Consider the following 18949-nt stretch of genomic DNA (forward strand, 5'->3'; position numbering starts at 1 on the left):
GATTAAAAATAATATATATTGTTTCTAAATAAATTGGTACTGTAAATCAATATTTTTAAAAGTAACGTCGGAAAGTACACTGATAGAAAAATTAATTTAATTATTCACTAGAAAAATAAATTTCTTTTGAAACAAATGGGCATTCTTGTGACAAGAAATTAAATTGTTTAAAATTTTAAACAATTTTATTTCTTAGTTAAAGAAATAAAAATTTCTCTCTGAGTAACTTTTTTGTTTAAAAAAGTTTTATAGATTTGGAAAAAAACAATTTTGAATAAAAATTAATGAGTTATTTGTCTAAAATTGTTTTTTTTTCATATCTAGAAAACTTTTTTTTTAAAATAAATTTTATTTCTTCAGCTAAGAAATAATTGTCTTGTCACAATAAAGCCCATTTTTTTTCAAAAGAAATTTTTTCTTTCAGTGTAGAAAAGAAATTTTAAATCAATGATATTATTTTAAACAATTTAAATTGTTCAAAAAAATTTTTTTCTTCTCAATAAAATTAATTTTTTTATCAGGTTATAAATTTACAATTTTTACAGCTCATAATTAATCATTTCAATTTTATAAAAATTATTTAAAGATTCTTAAAGAAATTCGTTTACTATTAAATATATGTAATTTAAATAAAACATAATTCTCAAAAAAAAGAATATAGATTATTTTTTTATTATTTTTTAATAAATACTCCATAATCAGAAGTAAATAATTGACATAATTTCTGCGATCTTACAACTGTATTTATTAAATATAATTCACTCGTTTTCAATAAACATTAATCGAAGCACAGAAAAAAAAGAAGCCATAGTTTTAACAATGTTCTTGTAATTTTCAATATTCATAGAATACATTTTACCCGCTGTAAGATTAAAAGAATAATTTGTTCGCATAATCATAAATACTATGTTTTTACTTATTTTCGGAGGCATATTGTACCATGAACAATTGTAAATAGTTGAACCCATTCTATCGGCTTGTGTACGTAATTGTTCACCAACATAGCAATAAATGAAAAGTTGAACATACACGAGGTATATGCGAATTATAAGCCCAACAATTACAACCAAATCTCTAGTATGCATAGTCATAAGTAGAACGATACCTGAATATAATAAAAATTTTTATAACACTTTACTTATTGTACATGCACTGATAAAAAAAGTATTTTGATTCAAAAGCAACTAACAATAATTTATATTTTTCTCAAGAACTTTATATTCTTGATTCAAAAATTAGTTTGTTATGTCCAAATACCAGAAAAATTTTTTTAAAAACGAAAATTTAATTTTTAAAACAACTCGGTAATATCTTGAATTAATGTTACTTTATTCAAAATAAAAAATTTTTTGATAATAAAGTTCTTGGCTCAAAAGTAAAATTAAGGAATTTTTTACTTACTTTTAACTAAAATTAAAATGTAAAATCCAAGAATTTCAATTTATTATTTATTATTTCAATTTAATTTATTGATTCAATTTTCAATTTTTTGAAAGTGAAAACTAAATGTTTTAAAACACAAGACGAATTTTGAAGAAAATATTTTTTTTTAATCAAATAATTTGTTGTTTACCCGTGTAAAAAAAATTGTCCCAAGCGTGGGACATCCAAACGTGACACAATTTGGGACAATTTTGGGACATCTAAAAAAAAAAGTAAAAATTTTAAAATAGTGCGTTTGAGTAATTTTTCGTCGATTTTAGGTATTTTTTCGAAGATTTTCAGAAGACTTCACAATTTCATGACAATTTTACTACAATTTTAAACGGTTTTTAAATGATTTTGAAGAAGATAATTTATTTTTGCACAGCTGTAGATTTGTCTAGAAATTAATGGATGAAACATTTATTGAACATTTTTGGGACAATTTTAGAACATTTTCGGAATATTTTTTTAATATTTTTAGGACAATTTTGAACGTTTTTCAAATAATTAAAAAAAAAAAAAAACAATTTATTTTTGCACGGTTGTAGATTTGTCCTAAAATTAATAGATGAAAAATTTTAGGACATTTTTGGGGCAACTTGAGGACATTTTTGGGACAACTTTAGGACATTTTTGGAACAATTTAAGGACATTTTTGGGACAATTCTGTAATGTTTCTACAACAAACTTTGAACATTTTTAGAACTATTTCACGACACTTTTGAGAAAATATTTAAAAAATATTTAAAAAATGTTCCGAAAATTTCCTAAAATTGTCCCAAAGTTGTCCCAAAAATGTCCTAAAATTGTCCCAAAAATGTCCTAAAATTTTTCATCTATTAATTTTAGTACAAATCTACAAGCGTGCAAAAATAAATTATCTTTCTTGAAATCGGTCAAAAGTGTCGTGAAATAGTTCTAAAAATATTCAAAGTTTGTTGTAGAAACATTACAGAATTGTCCCAAAAATGTCCTTAAATTGTCCCAAAAATGTCCTAAAGTTGTCCCAAAAATTGTCCTAAAGTTGTCCCAAAAATGTCCTAAAATTTTTCATCTATTAATTTTAGGACAAATCTACAACCGTGCAAAAATAAATTGTTTTTTTTTTTAATTATTTGAAAAACGTTCAAAATTGTCCTAAAAATATTAAAAAAATATTCCGAAAATGTCCTAAAATTATCCCAAAAATGTCCTAAAATTGTCCCAAAAATGTTCAATAAATGTTTCATCCATTAATTTCTAGACAAATCTACAGCTGTGCAAAAATAAATTATCTTCTTCAAAATCATTTAAAAACCGTTTAAAATTGTAGTAAAATTGTCATGAAATTGTGAAGTCTTCTGAAAATCTTCAAAAAAATACCTAAAATCGACGAAAAATTACTTAAACGCACTACTTTAAAATTTTTAATTTTTTTTTGAGATGTCCCAAAATTGTCCCAAATTGTGTCACGTTTGGATGTCCCACGCTTGGGACATTTTTGGGACAGTTTTTGTTTACACGGGCAGTGTGAAAATTAATTAGAAGACTGAAAAAAAAAAGTTAATCCGATTCAACAGAAGAATTTTTCTTGATTTGTTGAATTTTACTTAATTCAAAGATTTTTCGTCTTCATTCAAGATAATGAAACTCTTCAAAATGATGTTCTTGGTTCGAGAATTTTTCTCTTGAATCAAGTTAACTTTTTTTTTTCAGTATAGTACCTGATATACATATCAGCAAAGTATCGATTGCAACTTGGCTCAAAATAATTAAATTGTACGTTTCTTCAAAGTTATTCGCCAGAAGTAGTAGATGTTTATGACGTTTTATGAATAGAGAAAGTTCATGTTTTTGGATTACTATATCCCCATTGCTGTAAATATTATCAAGGCTATGAGAAAGAAGTGCGAATTGACCGCAAACATGCATTGCGATGCCAAAAAAATAAGTGTCGGCTCCAATATACGCAGTGCAAACAACAAGTAGTTGAATAGATTGGAAGATGTAGTAAAAAATATAGTGAAACATGGAAATATCAGAAGACACCCAACAACTCGGGCCAATTGGAACCGTATGCATTGATGCACTATCATTTCGGTCATTGCTCCACAATACCATTATAAATGGCAATTTAGAAATAATAAGTGGAAATCCTGCTGCATATGCTCCAATCATTTGTACTATAAACACAACTCTACCGATGTACGCATATTTTAGCATTATAAGTCGATATCTCTTATTATTTACCGTTTTCCAGTCATTAATCGCCGAATTCACAATAACATTCATTTCTGTATGGTAAACTCTCGGTACAATTACTTTTACAACTGTGACAAATCCACAAGCGATAAGACTTATGACATCTACTAATTCTGTTACTGCACCACAGTTTCCTTTCATTATTAATTGTTTTGTAAGACTGATTGACATCCATAACTGATAAATAGAAAATGAATGATAATAATAATAACTGGTAAAGTAAAAAAAATCGAGCTACTAGAATTCAATTGATTAAAATAAAAAAATTACTGACCTGAGTTGTCACCACAAATGTAATATTAAATATTGATAAAATGTCTTGGCATTGGAGAGGCCAAATGCCTAATGCGCGGCCTAATATTTTATACAGCCCTAAAGCATATGTAATATCTGAGGAATAACGATTTTTTTCATACATTTTGTCGTCTTATTTGCGTGTAATCATTGCTACTTCCAAACTTCTCAAAATCAATGGTATTACTCATAAAAGATATCGAGGGAATATAACAACATTGTTGTGATTAATTATTTATCGATTCTATGTTATTTATTCATGTTTGAATGTTCGGGTTATAATGAATTACTTATCAGTTACCAGCATTACAGTATTGATAGAAAAATTGTCTATTCTATTATTTAATATCTTATGCTTTATTTTGTAACCGATAATTTTGTAAAATATATGCTTTCAAAATTTTTCAGTGTAATGAACACTTTTATTTTTATATTCGACTGCATAACAATAATGTGAAAAGATAAATCTTACGTTTTGGCTCAAGTTAAAATTATTTTTTTTTTTCATTAATAATATTTTAGTTCAAAAATTTAGATGAAGATTAATTTTTAAAAGTGTCTTTAATTGATATTAAAAAAAAAAAAGTGATTTCAAAATTTCAACAGGAATAAAGTGTTGCTAATTTTTTGAATTTTCAGGGAGAAAAGAATAAAATTACTTTATTTTTATCTTTTACTTTGTATTACATTTTTCTTCGTATTGTAACGATTAATCGAGGGGAAAAAATAAAATGGTAGAAGTGCGTTTACGTAGGTATTACAATTTTTTATCATTTTGTATCATATTTAAAGTGATGAAAAATATAATAATTGGTATTTTGTCAAAATCAAGTTTTATAAAAAAAAAAAATCAAGCTAAAGAAAAAAATTAGGAAAACGGTTGACCCTGAAGGCCATCCCTGCAACTTCCCGCTAATTCCATACTTAGGCGCTTAAAATTGCACCAATGGCGTTTTTGAGCTCTTCGAGCTCAAAAATACAATTTATGGGTTATTTTGAGCTCTCCAAGCTCAAAGAGATTGTTTTCCTATGCTTTTGAGCTCTTCGAGCTCAAAAGTCTGATAGGGATTTGATGACACTATTTTTTGAATTTTTAAACCGCAATAACTTTTGAATGAATAAACCGATTTCCACGTGGTCGGCAGCATTCGACGCAGTTTTTTAAGCCTCACAAATAATCTCAAATTTTGAATTGATCGTGCTAGAAATTTCGGAGTTATTTCGAAAAAACACTTTTTTCGGTTTTCTTTCGTTCACGATATCTCTCGAACGAATCAACCGATTTTAACCGGACTGGTGGCGATCGACGTGGTTTTTTGAGGTTAAGAGCTGATTAGTTTTTGGAATTGAACCATCAAGCCGTTTAAAAGTTATTCCAAAAAAACCACATTTGAAAAAATTTTTTTTTTCAGTTTTTTGAAGATTTCTCAAAATCTATTGATCTGAATCGGTCCAAATAGTTTTCAAAATCTAAGTTTGGTCAAGCCCTTTCGAATGGCACCAACCGCGATGAAATCGGTCAAGCCGTTCAAAAGTTGTAAGCGGTTCACATACTTTCACACACACACACACACACACACACACATACATACATACAGACGCCGTGACAACCTCGCGGGGATAGTCAGGGAAGCTTCCTGTGACCTTCAAACGTCGAGATCTGATGAAAACTCGGTTTTTGCAAAACGGGGTGAAAACAATAACTTCCCGATTTTTGAAAATCTTCGATTTTCGTAGCGGGAAGTTAAAAATAAATTCACATGTTAGTTTTTTCATTAATTATTTATTTTTAAGGTGGATTTGATTCATTTTGTTGCGTGGCTATCTAATAGTTACATCAGCATATCGATGCCGAAATAATAGCATACTCGAATAAAAAAAAACCTGTTAAAATTTGAGATATTAATATTGGAACGTACTTTATCATGAATCTTTGATTCACGCTTATAAAAATAACTGATTTTTTGTATTTATCGTTTACGATAGCAGTAAAATTTTTCAGTGTTGAAATGATGAATTTTATAATTTTATAAGAGATAACTGTACTATCGAGAATGGTAACAGATACTATTGAAGATAGCAACTCTTACTGTTCAAGATTATGAAAATTCTAAAACTAAAAATAAATATAATTGTTTATAATTAAAAACAATTTTTATTTTTATTTTACATAAGAAATTCTTAAATTTGATTGTATTTTTTATTATTATTATGAGTTTTACTTGTATACCGATTTATGGTTTTTACAAGGCTAATTGTCTCAGCATCTCCGCATGTAGTCTCTTTTTCAACTCTTTATTATCAATATATATGCTCCGCTTTATATTATCAACACAATCTTTCAACTCTTTTATTATCAAGATATTCTCCACTCTTTTTATAATCAACAACATGTTCTCCACTTTTTATAATCAACATATAATTTCGCACATAACTTTATTCTCAATGCGGCTGTGGACCGACTTGTGCTTTCTGTACTGTATTTACCCTATTCCTCACCCCTTTCCCCTTTCTATCGGTGTTGGAATAGTGGCGATGGGGAAACCACAGAGAAAACCCATGCCAGTACAGTTTGGCTACCGGAGCGACCCCCGACGGTTGGTGTTGGAACTATTCGAACAACCGTCGGGGCTCGAACCCTCGCCTCACGACATGATGCACGAACGAACTAACGGGATAATGACTTAGTCCGCTCGGCCATCATGCCGCTTTTTGTATTTTTTATTTATATACTAGAAAATTAGACGCGCTTCTGTCAAAATGTTTACTATCGACAATTTAATTAATCAATATTTTTAAAAATTTTACTCATTAATATTTAACCGTTTCCATGGTAACCGTTTCCATAGTAACTGTTGCTATGATAACCGTTGCTATAGTAACTGTTGTCATGGTAACCGTTGCCAAAGTGATCACCATAGCAACAAAAAGCGACAACAATGAAAACGTCATATCAACTTTTTAATAAAGATCCATATTTTCGCAATTTACATTTCACAATTTAAATATGTGACTGTACAATCGTCTACATCAGAATATAAAAAAAACTTCTGAGTATTACAGCTGCTATCAATAACTTTGAATTAGGGCTGTGCGAACAGTGTTCGAATTCGTGTCGAATAATTCGAAAATTCGGATATTTGCAAAACCTTACCGAAAAGCATTGTAATTGGCGCTAGTAAAAGCTATCCGATAATTCTCATAGTTTTTACGATTTGAACTGCTGAAAATCATAAAAAATATTCTTAACTTTGAAAATTGCCGAGTTTCAGCAAAAAAATTTTCGACCTGATTCTTTGCGTTCGAAAATCTAGTAGTATTGATGGAGTAGTTTTATAAAAATTTAAAATTGCAATATCTCTTAAACGAATCAAACGACTTTGATGCGGTTCACGGTATTCAATGCAGTGTTTAAGTACTAAAAGATGACATGTTACTCCAAAAACGATCTGAAACATGTTTTTGCACGCCTCATAGCGCGAAGCGCGTGAGGTTGTGCTTTATACTCGACTCGTCAAGGTCAAGCAATTTTGTGATCTTTAAATGCCTCTATCACAACCATATTACACTTATACAATGATATAAGTAGATGTACACCGAAAAAACACTTAAATTAAACCATCTTTTACTTTCTAAAATCATTTCATGTTACTATTTTGAAAAAAAAAACGTTTTAAAAAAAATTTTCCGTGGACGTCCGGATGTCACCCCATTTTGGATGTACCAACGAATACTCCCGAACAAATTGATATTTCAAGACCGGACCTTTTTTATTAGTTTAAGAATTCGATGAACTGGGTCCGTATTTCATATCAGTGTCCTAGCTTATGTATTTTTTTTTTTTAATTGAATTTTTATTAAAATTCACGGATACAACCGTACAAAGCCAAACGAACTTTTCTTATTTGTCACGTGAAAACTATGGCGCCACTTGATCAAGCTAGATTTTTTTAGACTGCGGCCGTATATGACAAGAAAAAAGGGCGCCGATATTTAAAAAAAAAAATAAAAAGTACTCTGTAAGAAATTACTTAATTATAAATTTGTTTTTTTTTTTTAATCAATTACACAATTAATTTTTTTCTTAAACAATGAATGAGCGTTATGAGGCGTGCACTTTTGGATTTTCTAAACTTTTTGAATTTTTTGACAGCTATTTTTCTTGAATGAATTAACTGATTTCAATCTAGCTATCAGTGTTAAATGCAGTTTTTCAAACAAAAAAAAAAAAAATTACTTAGTATCTGCAAAATGATCCGAGAAGAAATTCTGGAGTTATGCGAAAAAAATACTTTGTTCTAAATTTTTCCGCAACGTTATCTCTTGAACAAATTAACTGATTTTGATGCGTTTCGCAGCTATCCATATTATTTTTGTAGATTAAAAGCTAAATAAATTCTGGAATCGATCGATACACTAGTTTAAAAGTTATCCCAAAAAAAAATTTTTTTTGAAAATTTTATTTTTGAGATTTTTTAAAATATATCGAGTTGAATCGATTCATATTCACTTTAAATCTAATGGCAATAGAACTTCATAGCATTTTGAATGTCATGAACCGCGTTTCAATCGATCAAGCTAACACACACAAATTATTGATTTCCATAGCGGGAAGGTGAAAATTTTTCAATCCGAACAAAAACAGTTTCACTGTAAAAAAATCCACGTTCATAAGACTATTAAGAAAAAAAAATTTTATTTCTTTACAAAAAGATATAAAATAAAAAATTAAAAAATCCAAGTAACCGATATGGTTGTATATGATTTTCGGAAATTAAAAAAAATTTTGTTGTAAATTTAAAAATTAAAAGAAACAATTTTGGAACGTATTTAGTGTGCGTGGTTACGAAAAATTTCACTTTTTATGAAATTCCTAAAATCTATCTACTAGGACTTTTAAAAAAAATTGAAGTACACAATGACGCACACCAAGTACGTTCTAAAATTGTTTCTTTTAATTTTTAAATTTACAACAAAATTTTTTTTAATTTCCGAAAATCATATACAACCATATCGGTTACTTGGATTTTTTAATTTTTTATTTTATATCTTTTTGTAAAGAAATAAAATTTTTTTTTCTTAATAATCTTATGAACGTGGACTTGGCGCGATTTTTTTACAGTGAAACTGTTTTTGTTCGGATTTCAGTATTTTTTGTAATTATGATAAAAATTGACAATTTTAATTTAATACATTTCCGGTGGCAAACTATCCCCTTTAAGCTATAGTTCATGTAAAAGTTATTCTTGCGCTGCCTGGCGTGTGTAATTGCAAGCTGTCAAATATCTTTTTTTCACTGTAGTTTCCCATCTATTATAAGATTAGCATGCATCCTTATATTATTTAGTCTCTGGCCGTCCGCTCTTTACATAAGAAAAAAGTTAAAATCTAAAAATCTGGGTCGCTATAGTTTGTGCTGATTATTTTTAATAATTTTAAATAGAAATTATAAAGATAATTGATAATAATCAAGTAATACGCGTAATAAAAAGCATGAACTACTATTATAAAATATCATATAAAAAAAAAATCAAAATAAATTTGAAAAAAAATTTGTAACCTCAAAAAACCGTTCTGCTTACGGTATATACACACTCGGTAGTCTGGCTTGAGAACGGTACTTGGCGCCAGACTCTACCGAGTCTGTTGATCGGTAGTCTGGCTTGAGAACGGAACTTGGCGCCAGACTCTATCGAGTCTGTTGATAAAGTACAATTTACTTGAACCAAGAACAATTTCTTAGATCAAGAATTTTTAGATTTTATTCAAGATGATCGACCTCTTCAAAATGACATTTTTGGTACAAGAATTTTTCTCTTGAATCAAATTATTTTTTTCACCAGTATCTTGATATCTTTATCAACTAAATTACAAGAAAATAGTTCTGGAGACGATTATTTACAATATTATAATATAACACCACGAGTATCAGACAAGAAATTTACTCTACAAAAAAGAAACAAAATTATGAGTCTTACTTAATTAAATACTTCAGATTATTCACTACTACTTTTTCATAATTGCAATTTCTCTGCACTGATAAAAATTTTATTTTCATACTTACTGTAAAAATCAAAATTTGATTGATAATTTTATTTTTACATCTATCTTCTTGAGTGAAGGATTTATTGAATAATTATTTTTCAATATTATTGTAACAGCAATAAAACTATAACCCAAAGAATAATAGAAGAAATTAATATTCCATAAAATAACAAAATACTTAAATATAATATCATCGCAAAATGGTTTAATTTCTATTATTCATAAATCTTGTGCATAATTTATTGTACATACATTTACGAAATACGGTAGCACCGTAAATAAAATATACAGTTAGAAGATCTGAATACTACGAAGATTCAATATTATATGCACATTTCAAGTATTAACATCTACATTATGGATTATAATAAACATGAGATAATAAAATGGAATTCTGATGCGAGATATGCATTAGGACCTTATAAACTTTTAACACAATCTATTGGGATTTGGCCACTTGATCATTTTGGAATAATTGTTTTTCTCCAAGTTTTTTTTAGTTCATTAATACAGGTAAATCAATATCAAATACTTTTATACTGTTTTTGATGTACTGATAAAAAATTATTCTAAAAAAATTTCTTAATTGAAGAACGTCAACATGATAGAATTTTTTTAAATTAATTTTTTATACACTGTAGAAAATTTTGGTGTAAATTATCCGCCCATTTAATTTTAACACAGTTTTATTTACTTTTCTTACACCATTTCATGCTAATACTTATATTTTTTTTTTAATGAGTTACAATTGATAATTTAAAATTTTTTAACTACTTAATTGATAACTATATTAATATTATTTAAATATTGAATAGCATTTTGAACATTTCAATATTTTTATGATAACTTATCGTAATTATATTTATTATTATAAGTGATTAAACAATAATTACGTACTTACAAGTTAAAAATAAACCTTTATTATTAATATTTGTTTGGAATTTTTTATATTTTGTGAAAATTAAGTGAAACAAATTAAAATAAAATTTTTAATTTCTCCTAACATAAATTGACAATTTCAAAAAATTCAGCTGTGATAGTACTTTTAGTTAAATTTTCAAAAATTATTCTTTCATTAGATCTCGACGTTGGGAGATTCTTAGACGATATTTTAATGATTTTTTCATATATGCCCTTTTGGCTTTAAAAATTTTATTTATTTAAGTCAAAAGGGCGTAAGTCGAAAAAAAAATTTTTTTGCGTTTTTAAACAGGATTTTTACTTTTATACATTCTTTAGTTGATTGGAGAAAAAAAAAAATTTTTTTTATACGCCCTTCTGGTTTTGCAAAGCCAAAAGAGTGTATATTTTGTGATACGTCCTTTTGACTTTAGTAACGCAAAATTTAATCTCAATTTTATATTGAAATTTGGTGTAACTTTTATACCAAAATTTTTACACCAAGTCATTTACATTACACCAAGTCCAACAAGTTTTTTTTACAGTGTATAAGGTAAAAGACCCAATACCGGAACGATTTGACAATTATTATTTTATATTTTATCTCGTACTCAATCAAATTAAACAAACTTTTCTTTATTAGAAACCTCAATCTTTTTTTTACATAATAAAATATGAATGAAACTTTAAATTATATTGGAAATATTGAAAAAAAATGTTAATGATGTCAATAGTCTTAGATTTCTGACTTATCAAGGTCTCTTAATTTAATGGTTTTGCTAAGAAATCGCTCGATGATCTTAAGCTCATAGAAACCTAATGGAAATACTTTTCACTAAAAATTTTTTTTTATGTATTAATAAAAATACTAAGAATTCGATGCAATTAATTGATAATACAAAAAAGACCCTATTGTTATTTAAAATTTACTGTTCGTCTATTGGTACACCTGAAATAAGCTAATACCCAGTATCGGAACAGTCAACCATATTGATATTATTTATTGACATTTACGATATACTGTGTTAATTGTTTACATCAAGCACAACAACAAAAGTTTTTGTGAAATAACATTTAATACAGAAAGTAATTTTATTATAAAAATTGCTTCACATATTCGTAAATTTTAACTTGAAGAACAAAAGCAAATTTCTGTTTTGAAATTTTTTTTTTTAAGTGTCGTCAAGTATAAGCTCGAATCGTTTATTTTTTTTTTTTTTGATTTTTAGTAAAAATTTATTTGATTTTTTAATATTAAATAATTATTGTTAGTTTCACTATGCATTAGGGTGTGTCAATTTTAGGCGACTTTTTTTTTTCAATGAAAAAACAGGCTGAAAACTTACATGAAGGTGAGAACAGGAGCCTGTTCAAAGCGGAGCTCTTAATATTAATATTTAGAGGTGTCTGTCCCTAATTTTTCATTTCCCATTTAAATAACATAGGAAAAAAAATTTTTTTTTTTGTTTATTTTTCTAGCTCGGCATACGCACCTCATATATATAAGTCAATAGCATATTATTGTAGAGAATTCGACGCTCTACAAAAAAGGTCTCTTATACTTTTATCATAAAGACAGCCGTTCTAAAGTTATTCAGACGTAAACTTCTAAATGTATAAAATTTTGATTATTCAAGTATTAAACTGATACAAATTAATTTATTAATGTCTTAAAAATTATTTTCATATGGATAATTGGTTCTGATGCGCTAATATTTTCATAAAGCTAAAAAAAAATTACTCATGTATCAAATTTTTTTCTTCTTTATTTCATTTACTGTAAGAAAATCATGATCCGAGTTGAATGAATTAAATTTTTGAAAAGTTTCACGGAATTAACAATTTATTACTCTACACGGAGAGAAAAGATAAGTTTGGAAAATCAGAAAAGTGCACGTCTCATAACGCTCATTTATCACAAAAAAATCTGGAAAACGGTTGACCCTAAAGGCCATCCCTGCAACTTCCGCTAATTCCATATCTAAGCGCTTAAAATTGCACTTATGAGGTTTTTGAGCTCTTCAAGTCAAAAGTCTGATAAAAGTTTCATAGAACACTATTTTTTGAACTTTCAAAGTGCAATAATTCTTGAATAAATTAACGAATAATCATTAATAATAATGTATATCATTAATAATAATCATAATAATAATTTTCTTACAGTAAATGAAATAAAGAAGAAAAAAATTTGATACATGAGTAATTTTTTTTTAAGCTTTATGAAAATGTTAGCGCATCAGAACCAATTCTACATATAAAAATAACTTTTAAGACAGTAATAAATTAATTTGTATCAGTTTGATACTTGAATCATCAAAATTTTATACATTTAGAAGTTTACGTCAGAATAACTTTAGAACGGCTGTCTTTATGATAAAAGTATAAGAGACCTTTTTTGTAGAGCGTCAAATTCTCTACAATAATATGCTATTGACTTATATATATGAGGTGCGTATGCCGAGCTAGAAAAATAAACAAAAAAAAGAATTTTTTTTCCTATGTTATTTAAATGGGAAATGAAAAATTAGGGACAGACATCTCTAAATATCAATATTAAGAGCTCCGCTTTGAACAGGCTTCTGTTCTCACCTTCATGCAAGTTTTCAGCCTGTTTTTTCGTTGAAAAAAAAAGTCGCCTAAAATTGACACACCCTACTATGCATACATGTCATTTGAGTTCTGAATTAACTGCTTAATTTTTTATAGGTAGTAGTAGGATGCCGAAAGTTAAGTCAAAAATAACATTTCATAAATTAGTTTTATAAATTCAGAAAAATTCACATACAGTATTATGATTTGTTACTTAATTATTTAATTAATTCAGCTTACGAAAAGCGGACTCTAGATTAAAAAAATTAGTTTTATTTATCGTTCCGGTATTGGGTCAACCATATTCCGGTATTGGGACTAGGCATTTAAGGTGTTCCGATACTGGGTCTTTTAGACTTTTTCAAAAAACATGTTTTTTTTAATATTAAATTCGACAAAATTGATAAATTTAATTATTTTCATGTAACTACATGTTTATTCTATATGATTGGATGAATTATTATTACTAATGAACCATTTGAATATTTTCTAAGCAATAAAAACCAGTCATGTACCCTTCGTCGTTCCGGTATTGGGTCTTTTACCTTGTTAAAATTTTTTTTTCTTGAATCTTTAATAAACATCTTTATTGTTTTAGTATTTTGTCACAATAATTTTCATTCATGAGCTCATTACCAAAGGAAACTGTGACCTAATAACTGATATCGTGGATGCTCTCTCCCTCGTTACGATTAATATAATGTCAATTTTAAAAATAATTGTGCCTCTAATAAACAAGAAAAAAATGCATTTCATTATAAAATCAATAATCAAAGACTGGACCACCGTTTGTGATAAAAATTCCAAGAAAATAATGTTAAAGTATGCCTTTGCAGGCAGAATATTTCTGTTTGTTTTAATGATTGGTAGTAACAGCTTAATAATTGGTTTGATTTTGGATAATCCACCAACGACTTATAAATTTTCTTCTGATCAGATAAGCGATAATGCTACTGTGTTAAGAAATATTCCAATCGGTGCTAATTGTTGGGTATCAACAAATATATCAATGTCTATTTATTTTGCTTATTACGGCCTTATTGCTGTCCATTTATTTCTTTTAAGTATTATAAATGCTGGTAATGACTCTTGTATGTGTGGTATTGCATTGCACGTTTGTGGGCAATTGAATCTCCTTTATAATGACATGGACAATCTTGATGGAAAAAAAAAATTTTTTAGTCTACGGAAACAAATTAATCAACTATCTCGGAGACATATTTACTTGATAAAGTTAGCTAATGCATTTCAAAGCACGTTCAGTCTTATAATTTTGCTACAAGTTGCTACTAATATGTTTGTTATCAGTATATCAGGTAAAATAAATAAGTCTTAAGTTATATTAGGTCATAATTGTTTGTTAATTTAGAGCGTCGTCAAGCTAGCAGTAGCAAAATTTATTTTGGGTGGATATTATTAATAATTAGGGGGGGGGGGCAAAATGGGGTAGGGGTGGCAAAATGGGGTACCCCCAAAATTTCGTAAGAAAATTTTTTTTTTCCAAAAAGCTCTTTCAGCTTCCTAATATATATTTAAACGTCATTTTCTACAATTTGAAAGAAAAAAAAATTTTTTAATTAAAAAAACAAAAAATTTTTTTTTTTTCTAACTTTTCTTACAGTAATTTTTAGCGTCATTGTGCATCGTAATAAATTTTTTTTCACATCTACGATTACTTTTTCTAAATTTTTAAGTTCTCGCTTTACAAATGAATGATAAAAAAAAAAAAAAAATCGGGGAGCCATTGGTTCCATGCCAGTTTTCGAAAATCAAGTTCCAATCTGATCTTCACATTTTTAAGGTCCTAGGAACTAGTTCTTAATATTCCTACGAGGATATCTGTCGGCGTGTGTGTAAACCTCTAATGTGTCGAAGAAAAATCTTACACAGAAAGAAAAATTTCTTGACTGGAGAACAAAATTCTTGGCTCAAGAAAATTTTCAGGTGCCTGAAGGAAGACTGAAGTTGTGTTGCCCGAAATAAAAATTTTTCTCGAAATTCTATTCTTGGTGGAAGTAATTTTTTCTTAATTCAAATTATCATAAATACTTGATACAATAAATTTTTATATTTGATCAAGATTTTTAGATACTTTAGGGAAGCAGTGCCACCTACTTCAGCTGAGAAAAAAATTTTCTCACCTTAATAAACATTCAATTTCAAAATTCCAAAAATAAATTTCTTTTTGTTTGTTTTTTTTTTTTTCAAAAAAACTTCTTCTGAGTAGAAAAATTCAGTTCAATGCAAAATACTTAAATTTGAATAATTTTCACAGTATGGGTTGAAGAAAATTAAATTAAGTTATTGTTTTATTGTTTGATGTGATTTCACTGACTTTAATTCCAAAATTATTGATTATTAGACAATTAGAAACTAAATTTACTGTTAAATACTTGAATTTTAATGAGCTTTACAATATTCGCTTGAGAAGCGGCATGATGGTCGAGCGGACTAAGTCATTATCCCGTTAGTTCGTTCGTGCATCATGTCGTGAGGCGAGGGTTCGAGCCCCGACGGTTGTTCGAATAGTTCCAACACCAACCGTCGGGGGTCGCTCCGGTAGCCAAACTGTACTGGCATGGGTTTTCTCTGTGGTTTCCCCATCGCCACTATTCCAACACCGATAGAAAGGGGAAAGGGGTGAGGAATAGGGTAAATACAGTACAGAAAGCACAAGTCGGTCCACAGCCGCATTGAGAATAAAGTTATGTGCGAAATTATATGTTGATTATAAAAAGTGGAGAACATGTTGTTGATTATAAAAAGAGTGGAGAATATCTTGATAATAAAAGAGTTGAAAGATTGTGTTGATAATATAAAGCGGAGCATATATATTGATAATAAAGAGTTGAAAAAGAGACTACATGCGGAGATGCTGAGACAATTAGCCTTGTAAAAACCATAAATCGGTATACAAGTAAAACTCATAATAATAATAAAATACAATATTCGCTTGATGGATTAAAATTAAAAATATATTGTTTTATTGTTGACTCTGATTTAACTGATTTGAATTCTGAAATTAATGATAACCAAATAAAAATATATTATATTTACTGTTAGATACTTTGATTTCAATAATTTTTGCAATTTTAGTTTTATAAAGTTGAATTGTGATAAATTAAAATGTTGTTTCATTGTTGACTCTCAGTTAACTAATTTGAATTTAAAAATAATAGAAAATTTATTGGAATTTTCGTTAATTGTAGTTCCAATACAAATTTTGTACTTTATTTTATAAATATAATAAATGATTGACGGAGAAAAATTAATATATTAATGATTTTATTACTATTTTGTTCGTTTATTTGAGAAACCCCATAAGTCAATCAACTTCAAATCATAATTATGAATAGTAGGAAATAACAATTAAATTTTTTCATGCTCGAATATTTTTTAGGGATACTAACATTATTATTATTCATCATTGGTTCATGATGTTAATGCAAACTTAATCGAGAAAAATCTTTTTTGCTTCTCCTGAAAAATTTAGTATTTTTGACTTATGGAGTTTCTCAAATAAACGATTCAACTAATTAGCAGAAAATTTAGCAACACAAATAAATTTTGTTGCTTGAATAATGAGTTAACGCATGATCGACGATTTTATACTAGCTTGATGGACCTTTAATTTAGTCCGCTCAAATAAGATAGTTACACTTAGGGGAAGGACGGGCAAAACGGATATGTTAATTTGAAAATGAAATAACAAATATATATTACAATCATATCCATTCTTAACTTTGGCTAATAATTTTTTGGGTAATTGAAGTTTATAATTAAAGTAAAATAAAAATAATAACAAAGAAATTCTTCGAAATTAAAAAAAAAAAAAAAAGTCAACATTATCCGTTTTGCCCTACCAGGGCGGGCAAAATGAATACTCAGGTCGCGTAAAACGAATACTGATTGGAAAATACATTTCAATCAAAACAATCGTCGCAAAAATATCAACCGCGTCCTGAATATGAAGAAAAAAAATCAAATCTGCATCGTCCTTAACAACATTAAACTAAGTACTGTATACTTACGATTTAAAATTTTTTTTTTTCCTAAATTTCAATATTTATAAAAAAAAATTCCCACAAGTATGCAAAACCAATGCTTTATCGATAACGGTAAGTGTAGTTACATAATAGATTGATAGATTGCTGTCTAAAATGTTTCTATCGACCGACCAGCGATTTAAAACGATTATTCATTTTACCCGCCCTCTCCGTCTTGCCCGTCCATCCCCTACAATTAGCATAATTTAAGCTGATTTTTCAAAGAAAATTTATTATTAATTGTTTAAAACTTCTGGAAATCACCTTCATGTTTTTATATTTTATACAGGTATTCTATTGCTATTGGGTCTTAAAACTGGAAATAATGAGATGATAATTGGTGCTCTCATGAGAATTCTTTTATTATTTTCTGTATTATTTGTATACAGCTTGATTGGTGAATCATTGTCCACTGAATTCAGAAGCTTAAAATTAGCAATTTATAATTGTTCTTGGTATGAAATGTCACCACTATTAGCCAAAGATTTGCTATTTATAATGATGAAAGCCAATTATGCATTCCATTTAACAGCAGGAAAAATTTGTTATATGAATCTTTCAGGTTTCGCGGGCTTTGTAAAAACGACGTTTTCATACTTTTCTTTCCTTAGACTGATGTTTAAAGAGTAGTAATTATGTTTTTACACAGTCTTTAAGAATTGTTATAATTGGAGAGACAATAAAAATAATGTTTTAGTTATTATATCTAAAATTGGGTGTTTGAATAATAATTTTAATCCATTTTCATATTAATTATTAATCTGGACATCTAAAAAATCCATTAAATTTTTATAAGGCGAAAACTGTATTAAGAGGAATAATTCTGATATTGATTAATAACATATTTGCTATTACAATAATACATTTATGCTAATTAATCATTTGATTAATTTAAAGAAAAAAGTAACACTTTCGACTTCAGAAATAAAGTAGAAAATTTAAAACTTATCGCTTGAGTTGCAATTAAAAAATTCAACAATTACATTTTACTTTTATAAACTCAAAAGATTTTTAATCATTAAAAAAAAAAATATTTCGTTTTATTTTTATAGAAATTAAATAAAAGTCTACTAAAAATTTTATGTTTTTTATACGTGATTTTTTCAGAAATTTTTTAAATAAAAATCAGCTTAATTATTTTATCGTAAATATTTACTGTAAATAATATGATTAAAATACTTTGTGTTTTTCACTATTAAATCACTTTGTGAACATTTTATCTTTCCATACACTAATATAAAAAATTTCACATCAGATTATACTTTTTTGATTTACAAAAAAATGTTTTTACTAATTTAAATTGAGTTGCTTGAGTGAAAAAAAAAAAACACTTAGTTAAATTTAGTGTTGTTGAATCATTACTGACCTTTTTGATACAATCCCTTATATTTTTAATGAACTACATATCA

The 18949-nt window shown here is 27.6% G+C and overlaps 2 protein-coding genes across 2 annotated transcripts; one reads left to right on the plus strand and one right to left on the minus strand.

The window, feature by feature from the left end:
• Positions 1-658: 658 nt before the first annotated feature.
• LOC123271403 (odorant receptor 13a-like) lies at positions 659-4279 on the minus strand. The gene is made up of 3 exons (XM_044737713.1): positions 3941-4279; positions 3129-3843; positions 659-1105 (listed from the first exon to the last, which is right to left on the minus strand). The coding sequence occupies exons 1-3, from the start codon at positions 4082-4084 to the stop codon at positions 759-761; spliced, it is 1206 nt and encodes a 401-aa protein (XP_044593648.1). The 5' UTR covers positions 4085-4279; the 3' UTR covers positions 659-758.
• Positions 4280-10195: 5916 nt separating this feature from the next.
• LOC123271733 lies at positions 10196-18211 on the plus strand. The gene is made up of 3 exons (XM_044738129.1): positions 10196-10518; positions 14093-14810; positions 17830-18211. The coding sequence occupies exons 1-3, from the start codon at positions 10333-10335 to the stop codon at positions 18168-18170; spliced, it is 1245 nt and encodes a 414-aa protein (XP_044594064.1). The 5' UTR covers positions 10196-10332; the 3' UTR covers positions 18171-18211.
• The last annotated feature ends 738 nt before the right edge of the window (positions 18212-18949 follow it).

Source organism: Cotesia glomerata, linkage group LG9, assembly GCF_020080835.1.
Source record: "Cotesia glomerata isolate CgM1 linkage group LG9, MPM_Cglom_v2.3, whole genome shotgun sequence".
Lineage (NCBI taxonomy): Eukaryota > Metazoa > Arthropoda > Insecta > Hymenoptera > Braconidae > Cotesia > Cotesia glomerata.

Bases quoted from the DNA above. Each gene is read 5' to 3' on its own strand.
- LOC123271733 (XM_044738129.1), top strand. From the start codon at position 10,333: ATGCACATTTCAAGTATTAACATCTACATTATGGATTATAATAAACAT. The intron at 10,519-14,092 runs GTAAATCAATAT...TTATTGTTTTAG, and splicing joins TTTTTAGTTCATTAATACAG to TATTTTGTCACAATAATTTT. The intron at 14,811-17,829 runs GTAAAATAAATA...TATTTTATACAG, and splicing joins GTTTGTTATCAGTATATCAG to GTATTCTATTGCTATTGGGT.
- LOC123271403 (XM_044737713.1), bottom strand. From the start codon at position 4,084: ATGTATGAAAAAAATCGTTATTCCTCAGATATTACATATGCTTTAGGG. The intron at 3,844-3,940 runs GTCAGTAATTTT...TCTATTTATCAG, and splicing joins CATTTGTGGTGACAACTCAG to TTATGGATGTCAATCAGTCT. The intron at 1,106-3,128 runs GTACTATACTGA...TATTATATTCAG, and splicing joins TTTGCTGATATGTATATCAG to GTATCGTTCTACTTATGACT.